This window comes from Protomyctophum bolini (assembly GCF_963924005.1).
Source record: "Protomyctophum bolini genome assembly, chromosome: 7".
Lineage (NCBI taxonomy): Eukaryota > Metazoa > Chordata > Actinopteri > Myctophiformes > Myctophidae > Protomyctophum > Protomyctophum bolini.
In genome coordinates this window covers 47,819,298-47,840,708 of record NC_137868.1, presented here as the reverse complement: position 1 = coordinate 47,840,708, position 21,411 = coordinate 47,819,298, and the positions used below count along the sequence as shown (strand labels likewise).

The following is a 21,411-nucleotide window of genomic DNA, read 5'->3' as shown; positions in this document are numbered from 1 at the left end:
TAAGAAAGCCTTCTAGCATGGAATTCTCCTTTAAATTCAGGGGTTGAATTTTAATTATGCTTTAAGAAGCATGTAATGTGTCAAACTAGGGGTTTTCATGATTCTGAATCCATTCCAAGCATTAGTTTTGCACAAAAGACACTCCTTGGGCTGTTTTTTGGCTGTGGCTATGGCTTAATTTAGCCCAATGAGTGTTTTCTGTGCAAAACTAATGTTTGGAATGGATTCAGAATCATGAAAATCCTCTAGTTTGACACATTAAATGCTAGTTCTTAAAGCATAATTATAATTAGATTAGTTTTGCCTTATAGCTTTTTAATGGTAGGCCTACTCCAGCTTTCAACCCCTGAAATTATGCATGATCCAAAATGTATATAATTCTCAATTTTTTACGGAGTAAAATAGTGTGTGGCTGGGTGGCACGAAAATAGCATGGTTGTTTTTTACCACCTGTGCGCAACCTAACACACACACAAACACACATGCACATATGAACTGTATATGTGGTGTGCCAGTACAGTACAGTACAGTACAGTACAGTACAGTACAGTACAGTACTGTAGAGGGTACAGTAGAGGGATCCCCACACGGTGGTCACTGTCATTTCTCAACCGTTTCGGACGTGGGGCGGCTCGCCGGAATCGGCCTGGCCCCCTGGGCATGTTCCTGGGGGTTTGGATGTTCGAGGGACTCCCCGGGGACCCCCGGAGACCCCCATATGGTAACTCTGTCATTTCTCTACCATTTTGGACGTGGGCACCCTGGCCGTGGTCCTGTGGGCCTGGAACTTCCCCGGGGGGCCCCCACACGGAGTTGCACCACTCACTTCACACGGGTGTGATTTTTATTATGTTATTTGGATGACCCTTAAGGATCATAAAAAACATGAACGATTACTATTGCAATTTATTTGGGGTCAAATCTTAGATTTGACTGGCCTATACCTGTTTCGAATGCTGTATCAATGCATCGAAAGGGCAACATTACGTTTAATCAGACTCTGGCATTACTCACTCTGTATACCAATTTGTGTGATTTTTAGACAAAATCTGCAGGAGTAGGGACAACATCAGGTTTGATCAGATCATTGAATGCTTTCAGTAGCGTCTACTGACCTACAAGATATCAGTGTTGTGTTAGTAGTACTAATGTCAGACAACGTGCGTCGTCGCTGTCAAAACAGTAGCCGTAATCGGCACACATAATGCAGCCTATACTGAGATCTTGGTAGGTCAGTAGACGATACTGAAAGCATTCAATGATCTGATTAAACCTACTCCTGCAGATTTTGTCTAAAAATCACACAAATTGGTACAGAGTGAGTTGTGAGTATAGCCTATCTCTGGGGTTATGTAACCAGTGGTGGAAAAAGTACTTAGTTGTTTTACTTAAATATTGCAATTTATTTAAAAAAATATTTTTTATCCCACGATTTTGTAACCCATTTTTCACCCCTTTGTCAATTATCTACTGTGATCCTGGGCTCTACACACCCTCCGCCAACCTGGGGAGAGCAACAATATTTCAATTTAGAACTACTTTGTTACAAGTAAAAGTACGGAATTGAAAATGTACTTGAGTAAAAGTACAAAAGTATCAGCATCAAAATGTACTTAAATTTAAAATTCAAAAAATGTTGTATAATATTTTCATGTGTGGAAAAATTAATAAGAAAACTTTGATAAAAACAAAAAACTTAAATTACTAAAAGTATAAGTATTCATATTGCAGAATGTCCCATTTCACAAGTTCAAAATGTGTACAAAATCTATTAAAAATTTATTTCTATTTTCAAACGGCCGAAATGTATAGGGTTGAAGTGGTTAATGTTATGTTTTCTATAATCAAAATTAAAGTACTAAACTAAAGTTTTCAAATAATTGTAGTGGAGTAAAAGTACAAATTTTGGCTCTGAGATGTAGTGGAGTAAAAGTAAAAGTACTGGAAATTGGAAATACTCAAGTACAAATACCTCAAAATGGCACTTAAGTACAGTACTTACAGTAACCAACATCTACCGTATGATATTATTGTCGGGTCCCATTCCATTCGGATATGACTGATGGCCTTCTAAAGGCCTCACACCTTTCGATCTAGCATACAACATTGATGCATGCTAGATGTAAGCAAGATATAAGTGTCACGCATGACTACAAGCTGTTGTATGGCTTTCGGGCTGTGTTTCGACTGCCCCCCCCTCCCCCTCATACGACACAAATGTTGTGTCAGACCATGTGACTCCCATTGGAAATGCATTGGGGCAAGATGTATCACACCCTTTGTATGTACAACAAGCATACATCAGTCTGTTGCGAAGGTGTGAGTGAGGCCAAAGTGTGCGGGCCCTTGGAGACCTGTGCTTCCTTGTCCCTGGTTGATACTCCGTTGACGGTTTCGTCACCTTTGCATCGCTTTGCATTTTGTTTCGTTTATATCGCTGATAATCTTACCTGTATCTACGTTTCCTTCTGTACTACCTGCCGGTTCTAACTGCTGTGCTGCCTCTGGTGACTTTTTTTTAATGAAATGAAGGCAGAAGGAACGAATACATAATAAATACTTAAATGACCACTTCACCACTTTTCAACCTATCTTCATATAATAGGTCCTCAGTGCTCCTCACTAATAATCATGAGAAAATGGCACGATTTTTTCCTACTCAGTCTGTGTCTCATAGGAGGGAAACCGTCCTCCAGTGACATCATCATTAGGCAGATTTTTACACAAATGTTTAGATTTTCATTATCGTGAGAACGATGGCTTCCATTTTCGCATTGCAACTTTTCTATTAGCTCGTATTCCCCATCGATGTCACAGCCCTCCTATGAGAACAATATTTTTCATGATTATTAGTGAGGACCTATTGTATGAAGATACCGGTAGGTTGAAAAGTAGTGAAGTGGTCCTGCAGCAGTGTTTTAACACGTCAAATGGCCATAGCTCTTTGACACATTGCTCTGAGCAGTGCAATATAGGCCTGGCTATCTAGTTCTCAATTATGTTGAGCTTGTAGATTGTAGGTGAATGTTACCGTGAAACCGTGAAATCAGCCCTCAATGGCTTCTGACAGACATAACAGGGGTTGGCCCCTGCATCCAGCAACCCAACCCAGTAGTCACTTTGAGTGGCACCGCAGTGACCGCACGAAGCCACGGGTGAACGTATACATGCAAATACTGTATGTCGGACATTAATAAACCTACCGTGAACTTCAACCCTAACCCTATAACTTCAGTCTTAACCGGCAATGTACGTCTGACTCTGAGTCTTAACCATCAGCGGTCTAAAACGTTACTTTATCAGCAAAATAAGTTGTTTGCGGTTTGGCACAAAAATAGTGGCGCAAGCAGGATTCGAACCCGGGAGGTATGGATTCAGAGTCAAATAAAACTAGCCAGCCATGAGGGTATAGGGGTTAGGGGATCCCCTCCCCGTATTTCTGGCAGAAGCTGTTGAGGGCTGATTTCACCCTTCTGCATTGCTGTCGGGGGGAAACCAGCTCATAACTCCATTTTTGAGGTTTTAGATTATTATTTTTTTAGCATGAATTGAACACCCTTTACGTCTGTGTGTTGTTTCGAAAATATTGAACCAACGGAAAGTATAGTGAAAAGTTATTTGGACAAAACCTCTTAACTCCATTGGACCCTCAAAATGTCTGCTAAAGCAACCACCTCTCCCCCTCTCATGGAAGTAATTGCTTTGTTGAATGAATGTTATGAGGTTTCCTCCCCGACAGCAGAGATATGTTTACAACAAAAAAAGCTAGCTGGCTTTTTAGACAGACAGACAGACAGACAGACACTGACTGACTGACGGATGGACGGACGGACGGTCGGCAGACAGACAGACAGACAGACAGACAGACAGACAGACAGACAGACAGACAGACAGACAGACAGACAGACAGACAGACTGACTCACAGTGACTGGCTTGTTCTGGTCCAGTCCTCCTGCGATGCTGAAGCCCAGGCCCACACCTACGTCCTTATGCAAGACCACCACCTGTACGTCCTCATAACTCTACACACACACACGCACGCACACGCACACACACACACACACACACGCACACGCACACAGTTTAAATGGTAAATGGTGCATTTATATATCCAAAGCGCTTTACATATTATAGATTGTGCATTACATTCACTCATTCGCATGCACATTCACACACCGATGAGGAAACCATGCAAGGCACCAACCAGCACATCAGGAGCAATTAGGGGTTCAGTGTCTTGCTCAAGGACACTTCTACACACCCTCCGGTCCGGTTGCCAACCGGCAACTCTACCCCTGAGCCACTGCCGCTCAGTTTAATTAGATCAGTTAGTGTAAATCGCTAGGCCTATATCTGCTCCTTTGCACTTTTGTACAATGAAGCAGGGCCTTCATTGATAGTATAGTCCAATATTAGTCTAGTGCACTTTGACAGCATATCCCGTATTACTTGAAACTAATACTGCACTTTATGCAGTTACTTTAGTTAAAAATCTGGATGGCTTGATTCTAAAATAATTGATTTTGTCTAGTTTGTCTAAATAATAGTTTTGTCTATGGGAAGAAATAATAATGGCTGATTAAATTTTTCAGTGGAACCAAACAACCACGCTATGCCTCATACTGTCAGACGGTGTGGTATACAGTGTTGTTTTTGCAGCAATTTTAGTTTTAGTCATAGTCTTTGGACTGAAACTTAATTTAGTTTTAGTCATATTTTAGTCACCTGTTCGAATGTTTTAGTGTTAGTCTAGTTTTAGTCGACTAAGTGTCATGCCATTTTAGTAGAAGAAATCTACTGGTGATTTAGTCGACTAAAATGTATTTTGGCGGGCCTTGATGCCGTCGTAAGGACAGATTATACACTTGCTGAAAATAGCCGATCTACAACACACAAGCTGCGACGCGTTGTGAGCTATTTTCAGCATGCCAAAAAAGAGCAAAATGACTTATACTGGATCTCTTGTCCACTAGTCCCTTCCTCTACTGGATCTCTTGTCCACTAGTCCCTCCCTAACATTTTAGTCTAGTTTCTATTTGTTGACGAAATTGTCAGTACATTTAGCCTCGGTTTTATAGTCACCATAGCTTATAGTTTTCATTTAGTTTCCATTTTTAGTTTTCGTCGGCGAAAAAAGGTAGTCGACGAACATTCTTCGTCTTAGCTTTAGTCGACAAAATCAACACTGCGGTATCTATACAGTATAGAGCGCCGCAGTCCCCGCCCCCTTTCAGAAAAGCGAGTGGCCCAGGAAGTGGAAGCCACCATGCATTCTCCCATCGGCACTTTTAATATAATTTATTTAAAGACGGTTACGCCGCGGACAAAGCCAATTCGGATCGTGACGAATCATGACGACGAACACAATATTTTGGGCCGATCGTCCCAAAATATTGTGTTCGTCGTCATGATTCGTCACGATCCCGAATTGGCTTTGTCCGCGGCGTAATACCGTCTTTAAATAAATTATATTAAAAGTGCCGATGGGAGAATGCATGGTGGCTTCCACTTCCTGGGCCACTCGCTTTTCTGAAAGGGGGCGGGGACTGCGGCGCTCTATACTGTATAGATACCGCAGTGTTGATTTTGTCGACTAAAGCTAAGACGAAAAATGTTCGTCGACTACCTTTTTTCGCCGACGAAAACTAAATGGACACTAAATGAAAACTAATGAAAAGCTATGGTGACTAGCTGCTTTTCTGAAAGGGGGCGGGGACTGCGGCGCTCTATATAGGGCTATACCTGGAGAGTGCTGTCCCCGAGTCCCCTGACGTCCTGCAGGAGGCGCTCCAGCTCCTCGGCGGGCATGACGGACACGTAGGACAGCGCCGACATGTCGGAGCGCAGAGAGTTGGACCAGTCCTCGCCGCTGCTGCTGCTGCTGTCGCTCTCCGACGCGTACTCCACTCCGCCCAGGTTGCACAGATCTGCGAGACTATACACACACACACACACACACACACACACACACACAATTTACAGCAGTGGCGTGCACAGAGGGTGCAGGTCTTTTTTCCGACAGCATATTGATCCGAAACCTCAATCCTAACCTAACCCTAACCGCAAGCACGGGAGCAGCGCATGTCGGACCATCGCTTTTTCGCATCGCAACGAATGTCCCCCCGCTGCGGAGCGGACCGTTGCCCCGTCGGCTAGAATGCTGTCGGAAAAAAGGCCGCCTCCCGTGCACAGATACACTAGGCCTGCCCTTTTCTCCTCTGCGAAGCAATGTGCCCTTTTGAAGGGGGGAAAAAAACACACACCAGAAGCAAGGATTTGAGTTAAAAACGTTCGCTCTGAAAGAATATATATTCAAAGATTTGCACCACATTTTCAGGATAAAAAGAAAATAGCAGACCTACAAGCTCATAGCGCGGCACCGAGTGCCGCGCTATGAGCTTGTAGATCCGCTATTTTTCAACAGCTAAAGTATAACGTGATGCTAAAATTGTTTTTTTGTACACTGTACAGTATGTGGACCATGGTGGTCTTCATAAAAAAGCTTCTAATGTCTTATTTATGCCCCCAAAATCTATAAATCTCACACTATTAAGGCAACCGGCCGGTTCCACTCGCTGCACAATGTGCCCTTTTTCCCACTTGAGCAACTGCCCCTCTACATGTGTGCACGCCACTGACTTACAGAGAGTTGCAGGGACGTGCACACATAGATATCAAAGGGGGGGCCAGGGTGAGTCAGTCTACAGACAAAACTAAATACTAAATTGGGAGTGAGTCTGCAGTTTCTGACTACAATGAGGAGCTTGTTGTTTGTTAAACAGCCAGTAAACAACACATTAAGCACTGTCACGGTGTTACACTGTTGATTTTGCAACCAGCAAACAAGGTTTTCTACCGGGGAGAAGGGTTGGCTATACCGGAAATCATGTTGACTGCATGCGCCAGGCTATTGGCGACCATGCAGGCTCAATGAAGTATACTGTACGTGTATAGAGGGGTGTTTCAAGATCATGTAAAACGGGAGGCCTACTTTGGTCAGACATACAGTAGCATCGGTCCGACTGGACTAAGGTCGGTGAGGGGTGCTTTAAAACGACCGGATTAAGAGTGGTTGAGGGGTGCGTTAAGACGAGCGGATTAAGGTTAGTGCGGGGTGCTTTAAAACGACCGGATTAAGAGTGGTTGAGGGGTGCGTTAAAACGACCGGATTAAGGGTGGTTGAGGGGTGCGTTAAAACGACCGGATTAAGGTATGGTGAGGGGTGCGTTAAAACGAACGGATTAAGGTTGGTTGAGGGGTGCGTTAAAACGACCGGATTTGGGATAGTGAGGGGTGCGTTAAGACGACCAGATTGAGTTTGTTGAGGGGTGCGTTAAGGGTTGGGAGAGGGGTTAAGGTCAGCTTTAGGTGTGCTGCCCCGTGGGTGCTTATAGGGCTAGGGTGAGGGTTTGAGATATCGGACCAATGGTATGTCTAACCAAAAGCATGCACACATGTAAAAGGCTCTCCAACGTTGTAGAGCCTGGGTGCTTCAAAACGCCACTGAGCAACTTCCACTGAAACGAATAGCAGGGGGGGGGGGTTATCGCTCCAGTTCAGTCTCTATCCTTTCAATACTATGGTAAAACCCCACCTGACACAGAAGCTCCTGCGATCCGATTGGTTGCTGGTGATGGTCGCCGTCGACTCGTCCGAGTCGTAGTTGGAGTCTTGGTCCTTCTCGGTGCCGTCATCGTCGTCGTCGTCGTCGTCGTCGCGGTCGTCGTCGCGGTCGTTCCAGCCCTGGATGCGCTGGTTCCAGGTGGTCACCCAGGCCTCCAGCTGGGAGTCCTCCACGGCGGCTCCCTGGTGGGAGGTCACCCAGGCCTCCAGGGAGTCCTCCTCCGCTGCTGCTGCGCCCCGGGGCTTCTTCACCCTGCGGGTCTCCAGGGCGCAGCCGTCTGCTGCGCCGCCCTCGTTCCTCACGGTGCCACTGGACAGGACTGGAGCAAAAAAAGAAAATGGTTACAATGCAGTAGGCTGACGCTAATGATTTTTAGACCGGCTTCCCTTACAGATGGAAAAGACAGTTGAGAGAAACCACGCGCACCCGCTCCCCTGCCCCCCCCGCCCGCACCCACCACACAGCCAACTGAGGGTGTTTTTGGACTGAGAACCAAGGCCGCAGTCTGCACAGCTAGCTGTGTTTACCTCCCACTATCTGGATCAGGATACACAAACACATACAATGAACTAACAAGACATTTCACACACATCCCACACCACATACCGCCTTCTCCCTATCCACCCCCAACCCCCACCTCACCCCGCACCCCCCCCACGCTGCCCGGTTGTGAGAATTTTTTTCCTGTTTTCAGACAGTGCTTCCTGTGGTGTGATGACCACGAAACATTTGTGAAGTGTAATGACCATGAAGCGTTGTGTGAATAACAGTGTGTTTTTTATCCTCTGACCTTAACCCAACCCCCCACCCCCACCCAAGTTCCCGTGCCTACACAATGCAACTGTATGTGATATGATGTCCTCATCCCCACCCTCCCTCCCTCTCTGTCAATACCCCTAACCCACTCCATGCTCCCCCCCCCCCCCCCCACCCTATTCTTTTCTTCTATGATGTAAGGAAAAGTTTGTGGCGGCGCGACCCAAGTTGCTGCGGCCCGTGCACTTCAGCACATCGCAATTTCGTTTTTTCTGCTGTCCACAGTTGTTCACAGTTGTTCACAGTTGTTAAAAAATGACAAATAAAGCATTCTATTCTATTCTATTCTATAGGGCAGGATCCTGTCCTCTCTTTCAAGTACAACCCCCTGGACATGATGTACAGTACAAGTACACCCCCTGGACATGACGCTAGTATGTCGCAGGGACTAGCTTACCCTTGATGCTGAGTGCCAAGCAGGGATTTACCCCCAATCCAACCCTTGATGTTGAGTGCCAAGCAGGGAGGCACTGGGTCCCATTTTGGTATAGCCTGGAACTCACCTATGCTTTTTATGGCATAGGCAGCTCCCGGCAGGATCCGCCGGGAGAATATATGCGCAGCTGCGCGACATGATACTAATTACTTAGAGCGACAGAGAGAGAGAGGAGCGTGTGTGTGTACATGTGTGCGTGTGTATGTCAATTTTACAAAGGTGCAGACAATCAGAAATCAGCAGAGAGTGAGCAATGTTTGCGCTACTCTATGCCGAATTGAAGTGGACTCAGACCCAGACTTTTTTTTTCTCCCTGGAAATAAAAACGTCTGGGTTTCCGAGGCTAATTTTGGTATGACCCTGGCCGGGAATCGAACCCTGACCTCCCAGTCCCATGCAGGGCTGGACCACACATGGACCTAGATTTTAGCAAATTTATATATTTTTTATAATGGGATGAATCTAGAGTTGCAATACCCTCCATTGACTCCCCACTCATCCAATAAATATCGTTTTGCTGTTAAGTTATTCATGCATCCCTCTTTTATCCATCCGGCGAGACGGGTCGCCGCATTTTGGGAGCACCAAGTAAATTCTCCAGGTGCTCCTCTGAGTACTAGACCAAAAAAGTTGTGTGCCGCCCTGTATGTATATAGAACTAGAACAATAAGCGACGGAAAGGGTATTGTCCAGTTTACAAAACGATCTAAAACTAATTAAAATCATAGAGAAAATGACAATTTGGTCAATTTATTTAATACATAATTTTGGGAGGCTATCCCTTTTAGTGTTTTGCTCATTTTACTATACTATAATACGGTACTTTTCAGACCTTTTTGAATGTCGTCCCTGACAAATACCCCAAATTACAATTAATACAAAAAGCACTAAAGGCCTACCGGTATATACAAAAAGCTAGAACTAACACTAAGGCCTATATGCTCCAGTTTTCAGGTGATAAGGTGACCACCGAAACGGTGGTCAGAGTAAAAAATCACCTGTGTGAAGTGAGGGGCGCTCGTATCATCTTACAACACTCAGGTTGTAGAATTTGCGCAGTAACAGACGCAAAACAAACACAGACAAAACTAACATTAAACTCTGTCCATTGTCAATGGCGTTTTTAACGTTTGTCTATAAGGAAAAACAAACATTAAACCTGTATATAGGGATGTGTGAGCGGTGACCACCGCAGCGTGACGTCATATTGTAGTTTTTGGTGTTCACCTTTTCCCCTAAAACTGGACTATGAATATAGGCCTTAAAACTAAGCAATGAAAAAAAATCACACCCGTGTGAACTGAGTGGTGCAACTCCCCCCCCCCCCTCCCCCTCCTCTCTCTCTCTCTCTCTCTCTCTCTCTCTCATTAGCAGGCAACAGTACAGCACTATCTCTCGCTCTATTTCTGGCACAACAGCGCTCCTACTGGTACTAATAGTCATGCTCGTGCTCATTAACGTCACATACATAGGCGGACGACACGGACATCGCTGTTCCTTGGAGTGGTTGCACCGCTCAAAAATATATTATACAGTATATAAATTCGAAACCGTAAGAACCTTGTAGCGGAGAAGGAGGGACCACATGTGGGACTTTTCCGGGGGCGGACGTCGTGGAGGTGGTGCAGCTGGGGAGAGAGGAGAGGATATGTTGATGCTGCAGGCGGGGGGACGGCCCGGAGCCGCGCTTCTTCTGACCGTGCAGGCCGGAAGAGACTCCGGCGGCGGCATCGTCCCCGTGCGCGGTGACAGCGGCGTCGGAGAAGCGGGGCGAGTCGTCGGGGTTGGTTGGCGTCACATCGTCGTCGCCGCTGTGCGTTCTCTGACCGCGCGACCGCGAACCGTTGCCGTTGTTGTTGTTGTTGTTGTTGTTGTTGGAGTCGCATAGCGGCAAGGACAGCGCGTGGGCGCCTGCGGCGAAGACGTCCCTCTGACACCACCGGTCAACGGGAAGGTTCCCGCACGTCTGCGTCCCCCTCCCCCCCCCGCCTGCGTCGCCAGCTGCGTCGCCTAATTCTCGCTCGTTTGGAATGGGATCTGCGCCGCCGCCCCGGGAAGCCGACACCGCGTTCGTCGACCTCGTGACCTCGCGTCTCCTCTCCTCCTCCTCCTCGTCGTCTCGCGGTTCCCTCCGGATTCCCGCCGCCGTGGTACTGTCCGAGCCTCCGCCGCCGCCGCCGTCGTCATCACGTCCCGTTCTCTGCGGGGTCTTCTTCTTCCCTCCAACGCTCGGCTCAGTGTCGTCTATCGTTCTGTCGGGGGTCTTCAGCTCGTCTATCGCTCGGTCCGACCTGCTCTTCCTCACGCCGGCGGTATCCGTCTCCATCGACGTCGCGCGCTGTCCGTCGTCCCAGCGCCGCCCTCTCAGCCGGCCCACCCCTCGGTCCGATTCGCTGCTGTCCTTCGGCCCGTCGCGCGCCTGCACCGACAACAACCCGAGCTCGGCCGGCACCGAGAAAGATCGCCTGGGCTTCTGGTGCTTCCCCGCGCCGGAGCCCAACGCACTCTGTGTCAGAGCCTCGTACTGGCTGATCTTGTTCCTGACGCTGGCCGCGGAGGGAACCACCAGCTTCTTCGCCTCCGTGCTTTTGACGTGGATCTTCTGCGCGACCGACTTGAACTTCTCCTCGCGGAGGCTGCCGCTGCCCTTCCGCATAATAAGAGTGTCCGCCTCCTTAATGGTCTCCTTTTCCTCGCGGAGGCTGCCGCCGCCCTTCCGTGTAAGAGGGTTCGCTTCCCGCGCGCTCTCCGCGTCAGTCCGCCTATCCTTCTCGGGTTCTCCAACTCGCTCTGCGTCGTTCGTCATCGTCGTCGTCGTCTCTTTCGCGCCCTCGCCGGCGACGACGACGGCCGCCTCCCCACCCCCGCCTCTCTCCGCGGCCCGGTACTCGATTCCACTCGCCCCTTGTCGTCCTTCTCTGAGCCCGCCGCCGGACGGATCCGAGAGACGCGCCGCTTTATTGACGCCGTCTTCCTCGCCCTGCAGCGCGCTGCGATGCGCGGTTGCGGCGGTGGTGGTGGCGTTGTCGGGGGGCGGAGCGGCCGCCGCCGTCGCCTCCACCTCCGCGGCTGCCCTGGCGCGCCTGATCTGAGCGGCCACGCTCTGCCTGCCCCTGCTCCTGTCCAGAGACATGGTTATATCCCACTCTGTCGCTCCGTCGTCTTCGCTCCCCGCCCGAGCCCGACCGCGAAGACTTTGCCTTCCCCCCCCCCACGGGCTGACCGGCGGCGCCGAGAGGGGGAAGTGCGTGGCGGTGGAGTTCCTGCGAGCGGCGGCGGCCGCTGCGGCGTCCAGGCGGGAGGGAAGAAGGCGCCATGAGTCGTCCAGCGGCGCCGAGAAGCGCTTCGTCGTGGCGGCTCTGGCCGGGTCGGCGTCGTCGGCGGCCGTGGATCCGTAGAGCTTCTCGATGCGCTCCCAGATGCTCTGTCCTCCTTTGGGTCCCAGCGAAACGGACGTCGTCTCCCTGGAAGTATATAGAACCGGGGACGGGGACGGGGGGTCAGGGATCATCGTGTTGTTTATAACTGAAACCAATGAATTAAAACTATAGAATTGGACTAAACGTTAAAACACTGAGAGTTCACTGTGATTTTTTTTTTTTTTTAAACCTAGAAAAAGTGCTCCGCACAGGTCTCATGCAAGACAGTGAAAAATTAGGCTTTATAAGACAAAACTATAACTAACTGGAATTGTGTTCAATAGCCAATATCTTTCTTTAAAAATAGAGAAAATAGACTATATGTACGAGCTTGCAGATCTTCTATTTTCTCAAATGTGTCGCTCCTGACTGTCATAATTAAAATGAAAAACTGAATATAAGATAACACCTAACATGTTATCATTGTGATAAAACTAGAAAATTTGCTTCTAAAACGAATTAAAAGTCAACTAATCATGACACAAATAATGAAGAAATTCAAAACTGTAATAATAAAGAATAACCTTGGGCCGGACGTGGAACCGGACAGAGAGCGAGATTTCAGCCTGGATGGGAGAGTCCTTACCCCGGAGACCCGGTCATCTAGAGCCTGCAGGGTCTTTACCCCGGAGGAGGAGACCCTGTTCTCCGGAGCCTGGGTCTTTACCCCGGAGGAGGAGACCCTGTTCTCCGGAGCCTGCTGGGCTGCAGCGTGACTGGGTCCAGGAGATGGACGGCCATCTCCGCTCGCACTGCATGTCCCTGCTGAGGACGTCGTCGTCACCTCCACCCTGTCTCTGTCGTCAGAGGAGGACGCCAGAGTCCCGGTGCCGCTGCAGGACCGGCGTTCGGGGCTAGAAGGCCCTTCTTCTTCTCTCCGCTCCGGTCCGTTGCTCTTAGTATTACTAATATCCCGCTGGTGAAGCCTCGTCGTCCTTTCTGCCCGGTCGCTGTTCTCACCGTCTCCGGTGTCCCTCTGACTCGCCCCGACGGCGGCGGCCGCCATACCGCCGTTCAAAGTCCCTTTATCCTCGCCGCGGCGCGCCGTCTCGACACCACCGCCTGCGCCGTCGTCCTCCGCCCGAGTCGCGCTTCGTGAGACCCCGTCGTCGGCGCGAGCGTCCGTCTTCCCGCAGGCTGCGTCGGCGACGACGTCGCGTCCCTTTCCGTCGTCCCGCGTTGTCGCTGCCGGCGCGGCCACCAGCGTCCCGAGTCTGACGGCGGCACCACCACCACCACCACCGCCGTGCCTGCAGGCGGCCGGGTGGTAGGACGGAGAGCTGGCTGACCGGATGGTGAAACGGGCCCTGCACGTGGTAGCTGGAGGTGGAAGGAAGGTCAAGTCCATCGCCTCCTCCCCACCCGTGCCACGCGAGGGCGCGGGAAGATGAAAGGTAACCTAGTAGCTGGCTGCTGCCGCTATAATGCTTACCACCAAACCCTCAGAGCGCTGTATTTTGACACTGCATACGCGTTGACAGCTAATTCCGATTTAGTCTCATAGGTCTTTTGAATAACACGCTGTTTAGTTTGAGTCCTATTTTAATCATCTGAAATGTAATCTTAGTCTAGTCGTATAGTAGACTAATATCAAAATCTTAGTATTTTTAGTCTTAGTCTTAAATCAACAAAATGAACACGGTGCTTGACGTTGACACAATCCAAATACAGACCCTATACTATAGCTCTTTCCAGGCCAGACTCTGACAACGTGACATTCCGGTTTTCCTGTTGTCTCATAAAAGGTGACGTTATGTGGCTTCAAATCATACGTTAGAGCTCAGCGTTCAGGAGAATGTGAATGCAAAGCGCTGCCTACACGTCCACATAGCTGACATTCCACTGATGATGCTGCCTCTGCCTGCTTGTTGTTGTTGACTAGAGGAATGTCAAATGTCAAACAGACACAGGGGAGGGGCAGGTGGGCTATTGGGGTGTTTGTTGGGGGGTGAGAATTGCCCCCAATTGATGGATATTGTGTCCCTATAATTGTACTCCTTGGGTTTTGCTGTGGACTGACGCCAAATTTGTCTCCCAGTAGTTAAGAGAAGCACTGGTGTGGAATCTCTCTGTACGCGCTTTGCGCTGTCTCTCTTATTGTAATGTTGTCCACAGTGTGCTGTTGTAGAGTGTTGCTTGTCCACAGTGTTCTGTTATAGAGTTGCTTGTCCTCAGTGTTCTGTTATAGTGTTTTTGTCCTCAGTGTTCTGTTATAATGTTGCTTGTCCTCAGTGTTCTGTTATAGTGTTGTTGTCCTCAGTCACGGCCCACGGCACGGCGGTCCAGGTGTGGATTCATGCAGCTGCCACCTTGCCTGCAAACAAAAGCATATAAGAAACACGCGCATTATGAAAGTGTCATTGCAACATGGAGACCAAAAAAAAGGAACTACATATTGGAGAGCGGACTGGGAGCCAAAACAAAAACCAAGTGCAGTCAAAGTGGGGTCCATATCTTCAAACTCATTGCGATTCGCTGTGAGCTTGTCTTCTTAATCATGAAATGTTTTGGAGCATATTTTAACAACACACACGTTAATATCATTTAATTTCAACCTTTATTTAGTTCTCAGAGAACAGGTACTGAGAGCTGGGACCCTCTTTTTACAACAACAAAAATCTCCCGGTCCACCCCAGTATACTCTGAGGGTCCCCAACTTCACAAGACACAAATGTTTTGTTAAAACACACGCACACACACACACACACACACACACACACACACACACACACACACACACACACAAACAGCTGTTTATACAAGCAGCATACTACAGTTGAGCCGTCACCCATGTCTGAGAACTGGAAATACTGCCCCTGTAGCAATCCAGCGTGTAAACACACAATTGTATCACAGTGTCACACATGACTCACTTTACGATACTCTTACTATGTTTGTGAGGTCAACAGCATTTTTCTTGAAGGAAGAACAGAGATATGCACACACTGGTGATGCTGAAAACGGCTCCTCGCCAGTTTTTAAAACGTTGACAAGCAATAAAACTTCAGGGGAACATAGCAACACGCACGCCCTAGCTATTCTTCTATTTTTCGGTTCGTCTTGTCTTGCACCTGCATGGCCACGGACGTGCGTGCACTATACCTTCTTCAACGGCATTTCAGCACAGCAATTTTATGAATGCCATTTGTAACCTTTGATCCTTAACCCTATAAGGTGTCATGCACGAAACAAAAGAGGAACAAACATATCAGGCCTACATGTTTAAACCTAAACCCAACCTCAACCTTTCCTAATTGAAACTCTAAAAAGCATGTATAAGACTATGACAACCAACATTTATTTTTACTCTCACAAGTATACAGTTGCAACGCACGCACGGACATACTCTCTCGCGCTCGCACACACACACACACACACACACACACACACACACACACACACACACACACACACACACACACGCACACAGGATTCAGTTAAAGCTGATCAGATAAGTCGCGGCAGAGAACAAAGACCACAATAGTGTGCTTATACCAACTGAGGGTGACTGCCTCTGAACAGCAGGTGATCAGATCAACCATCACACCCCGTGCCGTTCATCTTCATCTAAAGGCCTAAAATTCCAGTTTTAGGTGATAAGGAAAGGCCTCATTCACACCTAAGACACACGCAAGAGACACTTGTGTCCTGGTGTCTTCTCAAGGCCTATTCATAGTCCGGTGGTGAGTTGACCACCGGAGCTGAAATAACGTTGCGCGGTGGTGAGTAAAAACAGAGAGAAGGGCTGGAGCGGTGGCGGTGGTTTGCTCTTCACCGCGGCTCGTGACGTCATGTTGTAGTTCGGTGGTCACCTAACCACCGAGTAAAAACAGTTTTTTTTCCGGTGGTCACCAAAAATCCAGAATATGTATTTATGTGAATGAGGCCCCTCACCGCGGTGGGTGGGAAAACTGTACCACGTGACGTCACTGGGCCAGGGTGATAAGCGACTCACCGCTCACCCCCAAAACCTCTCTTTGTTTTTGTTTTTACTAACCGACATCACCTGAAAGGTGATAAGGTAAAAGCGGAGCATGCGCCCAGCTTATAGCCGGCCAATTCATAGTCTTTGGTGAAGTTTGGTGACGTTTTTGGTGAAGAGGTGACCACCCAAACGGTGGTTATAGTAAAAGCACAGAGAGATGTGTTGTTGTGTGAGCGGTGACCACCGCGGCACGACGTCATGATGTAGTTTTGTAGGTGGTCACCTCTTCACCGAAAACTGGACTATGAGGCCTTTAAGCCGGGACGCATATACTCCAGTTTTTGAGGGGCGCTATATACAGCTTTTGTGTCCGCACGTCTCATATTCGCCATCGACAATGAAAGGAGAAATTAGGTCATAATGTCCGTCAAATATGATGTGCATTTGTGGCAACACAAACTTTTTTCTTATTTCTTTTTTTATCCCACGATTATGTAACCCATTTTTAAACCCAGTGTCAATGATCTAATGTAATCCTGGGCGCTACACTTCCTCTGCCAACCTGGGGGGGCAGCGGACGGACTGACCTCATGCTGCCTTTATATGCATGAGGAGTCCAAGCTGCTTCTTTTCACCTGACAGGGGGGAGTTTCACCGGCCAGACGTAGCGCATGGAAGGAACACATTATTCCAACCAGTTCCTTTCCCCTCCATCAGGCGCCCCGGCTAGCCAGGGGTAGGTCGTTTAGAGACCAGGATTACGGCATGTTTTTGTGAGGGTACCTACCCTAGGGGACACGGGGAGAACATGCAAACTCCACACAGAAAGGCCCTTTCGCCAACCCCGCCACGGGTATGGGCACTGATGACGCGGAGGAGAGGACACGCCCCCAGCGCCCACAGCGTCCCCAGCGGGAATCGTACCCAGGACCTTCTAGCTTTGAGGCGACAACATTACCGACTGTGCCACCGTGTCCCTAACACAAACATTTAATGCCTTTGACATTGACGGTAAAATCTACGTCATATACAGTAGACGAGCAAATCGGCTAACCAATCACATGAATTCAGTTGTTCTATGAGATGGTGTATGCTGTATGGTGATAATGATTAGAGCGCCCCTCACCTCACACGGGTGTGATTTTTAGGTGATAACCTAATCACCACCTACTGTAATCACCTGAAATTGGATATACGTAGGCCTATAGCACTTTGGACCACCTTGAACCACTGAAGAACTATATACATATATTTACATACCAGTAATCAATCAGGTACACAGCAGATTCCTATACTGTAACTCTCAGAGTCACATTTGCTTCCATGTGTACACTTCCAGAGTTACATTTATTTATACTCGGCCTGTGTCTCATAGGTTCCTATAGGAAGGACGAATTAGACCGTTCCTCACGCAGGAGTCAGCCCAGCTCCTAATCCAGACAACAGTCTTGTCAAAACTTGACTATTGCAACTCCCTCCTTACTGGCCTATACCGGCATGTGCACTTAAACCCCTCCAACTGATCCAAAATGCCGCAGCTCGCTTGGTCTTCAACCAGACAAAATTCTCACATGTCTCCCCCCCTTCTCCGCTCCCTCCATTGGCTCCCGGCCGCTGCATGCCCGCACAGAATACAAAACTCTGATGCTGGCATTCAAAGCAACCAAAGGCATGGCTCCCCCATATCTCACAAGTATGATCGTACCCTACAAACCCTCCCGCGCACTCAGATCAGCCAACGCAGGGAAGCTGGAGGTACCCTCACTAAAAACGCACGTCCCAAACTCTTCTCCCTTCTGGCTCCAAAACTATGGAATGCACTTCCCATCACAGTCAGAACTGCAGCCTCACTCCCAATCTTCCGCCGTAGTCTGAAAACCCACCTCTTCAGATTCCACCATGGCCCGTAGCACTTGCCCTAGCCTAGCCCTTTAGATAGCACTTTATGTAGACTCAGATAGTAGACTTAGGTTGGCATTGTTATTTCATGTAGTCATAGCACTTTATAGTACACATAGTATAGCCTAGTATGTATAGTTGACATAGATACTCCACTGTTACGTTCTTAGTTTATACATGATTCATGATAACTACTTTTGATAGATGTGATGTATGCCATGCTTTTTATTTTTGCTTAAATGTATGCCATGCTTCTGTTTTTGCTTAAATGTAAGTCGCTCTGGATCAAGAGCGTCTGCTAAATGCCTAAATTGTAAATTGAGGGCTGTGGGCAGTTCAGAAACCGTCTTCCAGTGACATCATCGATGGGGAATACAAGCTAATAGAAACGGCAGGCTTTCTAGTCCTGAAAAGTTGCAATGTGAAAATGGAAGCCATCGTTCTCACAATAATGAAAATCTAAATATTTTTGTAAAAAAATCTTGCTTTAAAAATAAATCTGCCTAATGATGATGTCACTGGAAGACGGTTTCTAAACTGACCACAGCCCTCCTATGAGACACAGACTGAGTAGAAAGAAATCGTGCCATTTTTTCATGATTATTAATGAGGACCTATTATATGAAGCTAGGTGGTGAAGTGGTCCTTTAATTAAGTTAATTTAGGACCTTATTTTGTTTTATTAAACACATTTCTTCCATGTAGCCCATGTTTTGTAATGGCATCATCATGCTATTATGCCCATGGAAATAGAGAGTTAACTTAACAATATGATAAATGAATAATGATAATACTTTAATTGTTAATATATAATCACCAACATGAATTATGTTTGTTATTTACAGCTAGGTGGGGTGAGATGGAAAAGGGGCGACCGACCGTACCTGTTACCCCTGTATCTATAGTCCTTGTCTATTTACATGCCCTTGTGTTTTCAGTTCTCTGTTGAGTCGTTAGTACATAATAGTCATTGTGTTCAGTCCTGTTTCCTTGTGTTGTATTTCAATCCTAAAAGCTTGATTTCCCAGTGTTTCCCCGTGCCTGTTCCTGAGTTCTTCGTTGTTAAAAAAACCCTCGCATTTGAACCATCCTGCTTCGCTTCACTGTCTGCGCTTGGGTCCTATATATACACCTCTTTGCCTCGCACCGTGACAACATTTGGTTCCATTTGTACACTATTATAGCTCTCATGGTTAGAAAAGTATGAATCGACAGTGAGGATTTGGTTTTGTGTGTGTGTGTTGTAGGCTACACCTCTGCAGTATCAGTTTACAGAAACACCTCCACTTCTGGGTCACATTGAAAGAACACATGCACGCACACGCACACACACGCACACACACACACAGTCACACACACACACACACACACACACACACACACACACACACACACACACACACGCGCACACACACACACACACACACACACACACACACACACACACACACACACACGCACGCACACCGCCTTACCCCTTATCCCTAAGCTTAGTAGCCACTAGCCATATTACTAATTTAAAAAGCATATTTAGATAGAAAATATATCTTTTACATCAATATGTTGTGAGCTTGTCTATTTGAACCATTAAAAAATGTTTCTCAAAATAGTAAAAAAATTACAAAAAATATTTAGGAATAAGCAGTAAGGCTTATTCCAAGATTGGACCCTTTTGGTCTGTCTTTACATGAGACACTGTCCTCTGTCTCACTAACCTACAGCACACTGTCCTCTGTCTCACTATAACCTACACCAGAATGTCCTCTGTCTCACTAACCTACACCACTCTGTCCTCTGTCTCACTATAACCTACACCACACTGTCCTCTGTCTCACTATAACCTACACCACACTGTCCTCTGTCTCTCTAACCTACACCACACTGTCACCTGTCTCACTAACCACACCAGACACTGTCCTATGTCTCACTAACCTACACCAGACACTGTCCCCTGTCTCACTAACCTACACCAGACACTGTCCTATGTCTCACTAACCTACACCAGACACTGTCCCCTGTCTCACTAACCTACACCAGACACTGTCCCCTGTCTCACTAACATACACCAGACACTGTCCCCTGTCTCACTAACCTACACCAGACACTGTCCCCTGTCTCACTAACCTACACCAGACACTGTCCCCTGTCTCACTAACCTACACCAGACACTGTCGTATGTCTCACTAACCTACACCACACTGTCCTCTGTCTCACTATAACCTACACCACACTGTCCTCTGTCTCACTAACCTACACCAGACACTGTCGTATGTCTCACAAACCTACACCAGACACTGTCCTCTGTCTCACTAACCTATACACCAGACACTATAGCATGTCACTCTTTCATGTTGTCTCACTCTGGGGTGGGGATTGCTGGACAAGAAAATACAGCAATGTCCTGAGTCTGACGCACGCACGCACACACGCACGCACGCACGCACGCACGCACGCACGCACGCACACACACACACACACACACACACACACACACACACACACACGCACACACGCACACACATAGATACAAGCGGCTGGCTGTACCTTCAGATGTGATGGCAGTGCGTCGCAGAGCTGGTGTCCAGGTAGGTGTGTGTGTGTGTGTGTGTGTGTGTGTGTGTGTGTTTGTGTATAGACTATAGAGTGTACGTACAGTGAGAGAGAGAGAGAGAGAGAGAGAGAGAGAGAGAGAGAGAGAGCAACACCTCTGCTCACCTCAGGCTACCGTCTGCTTTGCATGATGCAAACCTGAAACACTGGTTTATCGGCTTCTATTATATTATATTCTCTCTCTCTCTCTCTCTTTCTCTCTCTCTCTCTCTCCCTTCCTCCCCTCCCCCTGTCATTGTCTCTCTCTCTCTCTCTCTCTCTCTAGCTCGCTCTCTCTGTCACTCAGAGGGGGCATTCCTAACGCACTTCATTGTGTCACAATCATGAGACTACATGACCACGCACCATGGCATGCACACACACACGCACGCACGCACGCACGCACACACACACACACACACACACACACACACACACACACACACACACACACACACACACACATACACACATGCGCGCGCGCACACACACGCAGAATGTATATGTATATGCAATAATTCTATTGATATCTATTGTGTATCTATAGATGCACAAACACATACACATATGTATGCATGTCCCTGCTGTCTCGAATAAATCTTCTATCATTCTTCAGGTTTTTCTTTTAGCTTTTTTCATTAACTTTTTCGCCGGAAGTGGCTAAGTGTGGGTGTGGGTTTTTATAAATATTGACACAATGAA

At 47.7% G+C, this 21,411-nt stretch overlaps 1 protein-coding gene across 2 annotated transcripts in view; it reads right to left on the bottom strand.

Moving 5' to 3' along the window:
* Positions 1-20,724, bottom strand: part of LOC308318388 (uncharacterized protein) — a 251,965-nt gene extending 231,241 nt beyond the window's left edge. Inside the window, exons 1-6 of one of the 2 annotated variants that reach the window (XM_080767920.1) lie at positions 20,665-20,724; positions 12,821-14,610; positions 10,438-12,341; positions 7,596-7,944; positions 5,744-5,936; positions 3,925-4,023 (exon numbers count right to left, since the gene is read on the bottom strand). In XM_080767920.1, the coding sequence (XP_080624046.1) occupies positions 3,925-4,023; positions 5,744-5,936; positions 7,596-7,944; positions 10,438-12,341; positions 12,821-13,644 (3,369 nt within the window). In that variant the 5' untranslated portion in view covers positions 13,645-14,610; positions 20,665-20,724. Of the gene's footprint in view, positions 1-3,924; positions 4,024-5,743; positions 5,937-7,595; positions 7,945-10,437; positions 12,342-12,820; positions 14,611-20,664 lie in introns of those variants that run through there. The other variant, XM_080767921.1, reaches the window with a different exon arrangement.
* Positions 20,725-21,411: the final 687 nt, after the last annotated feature.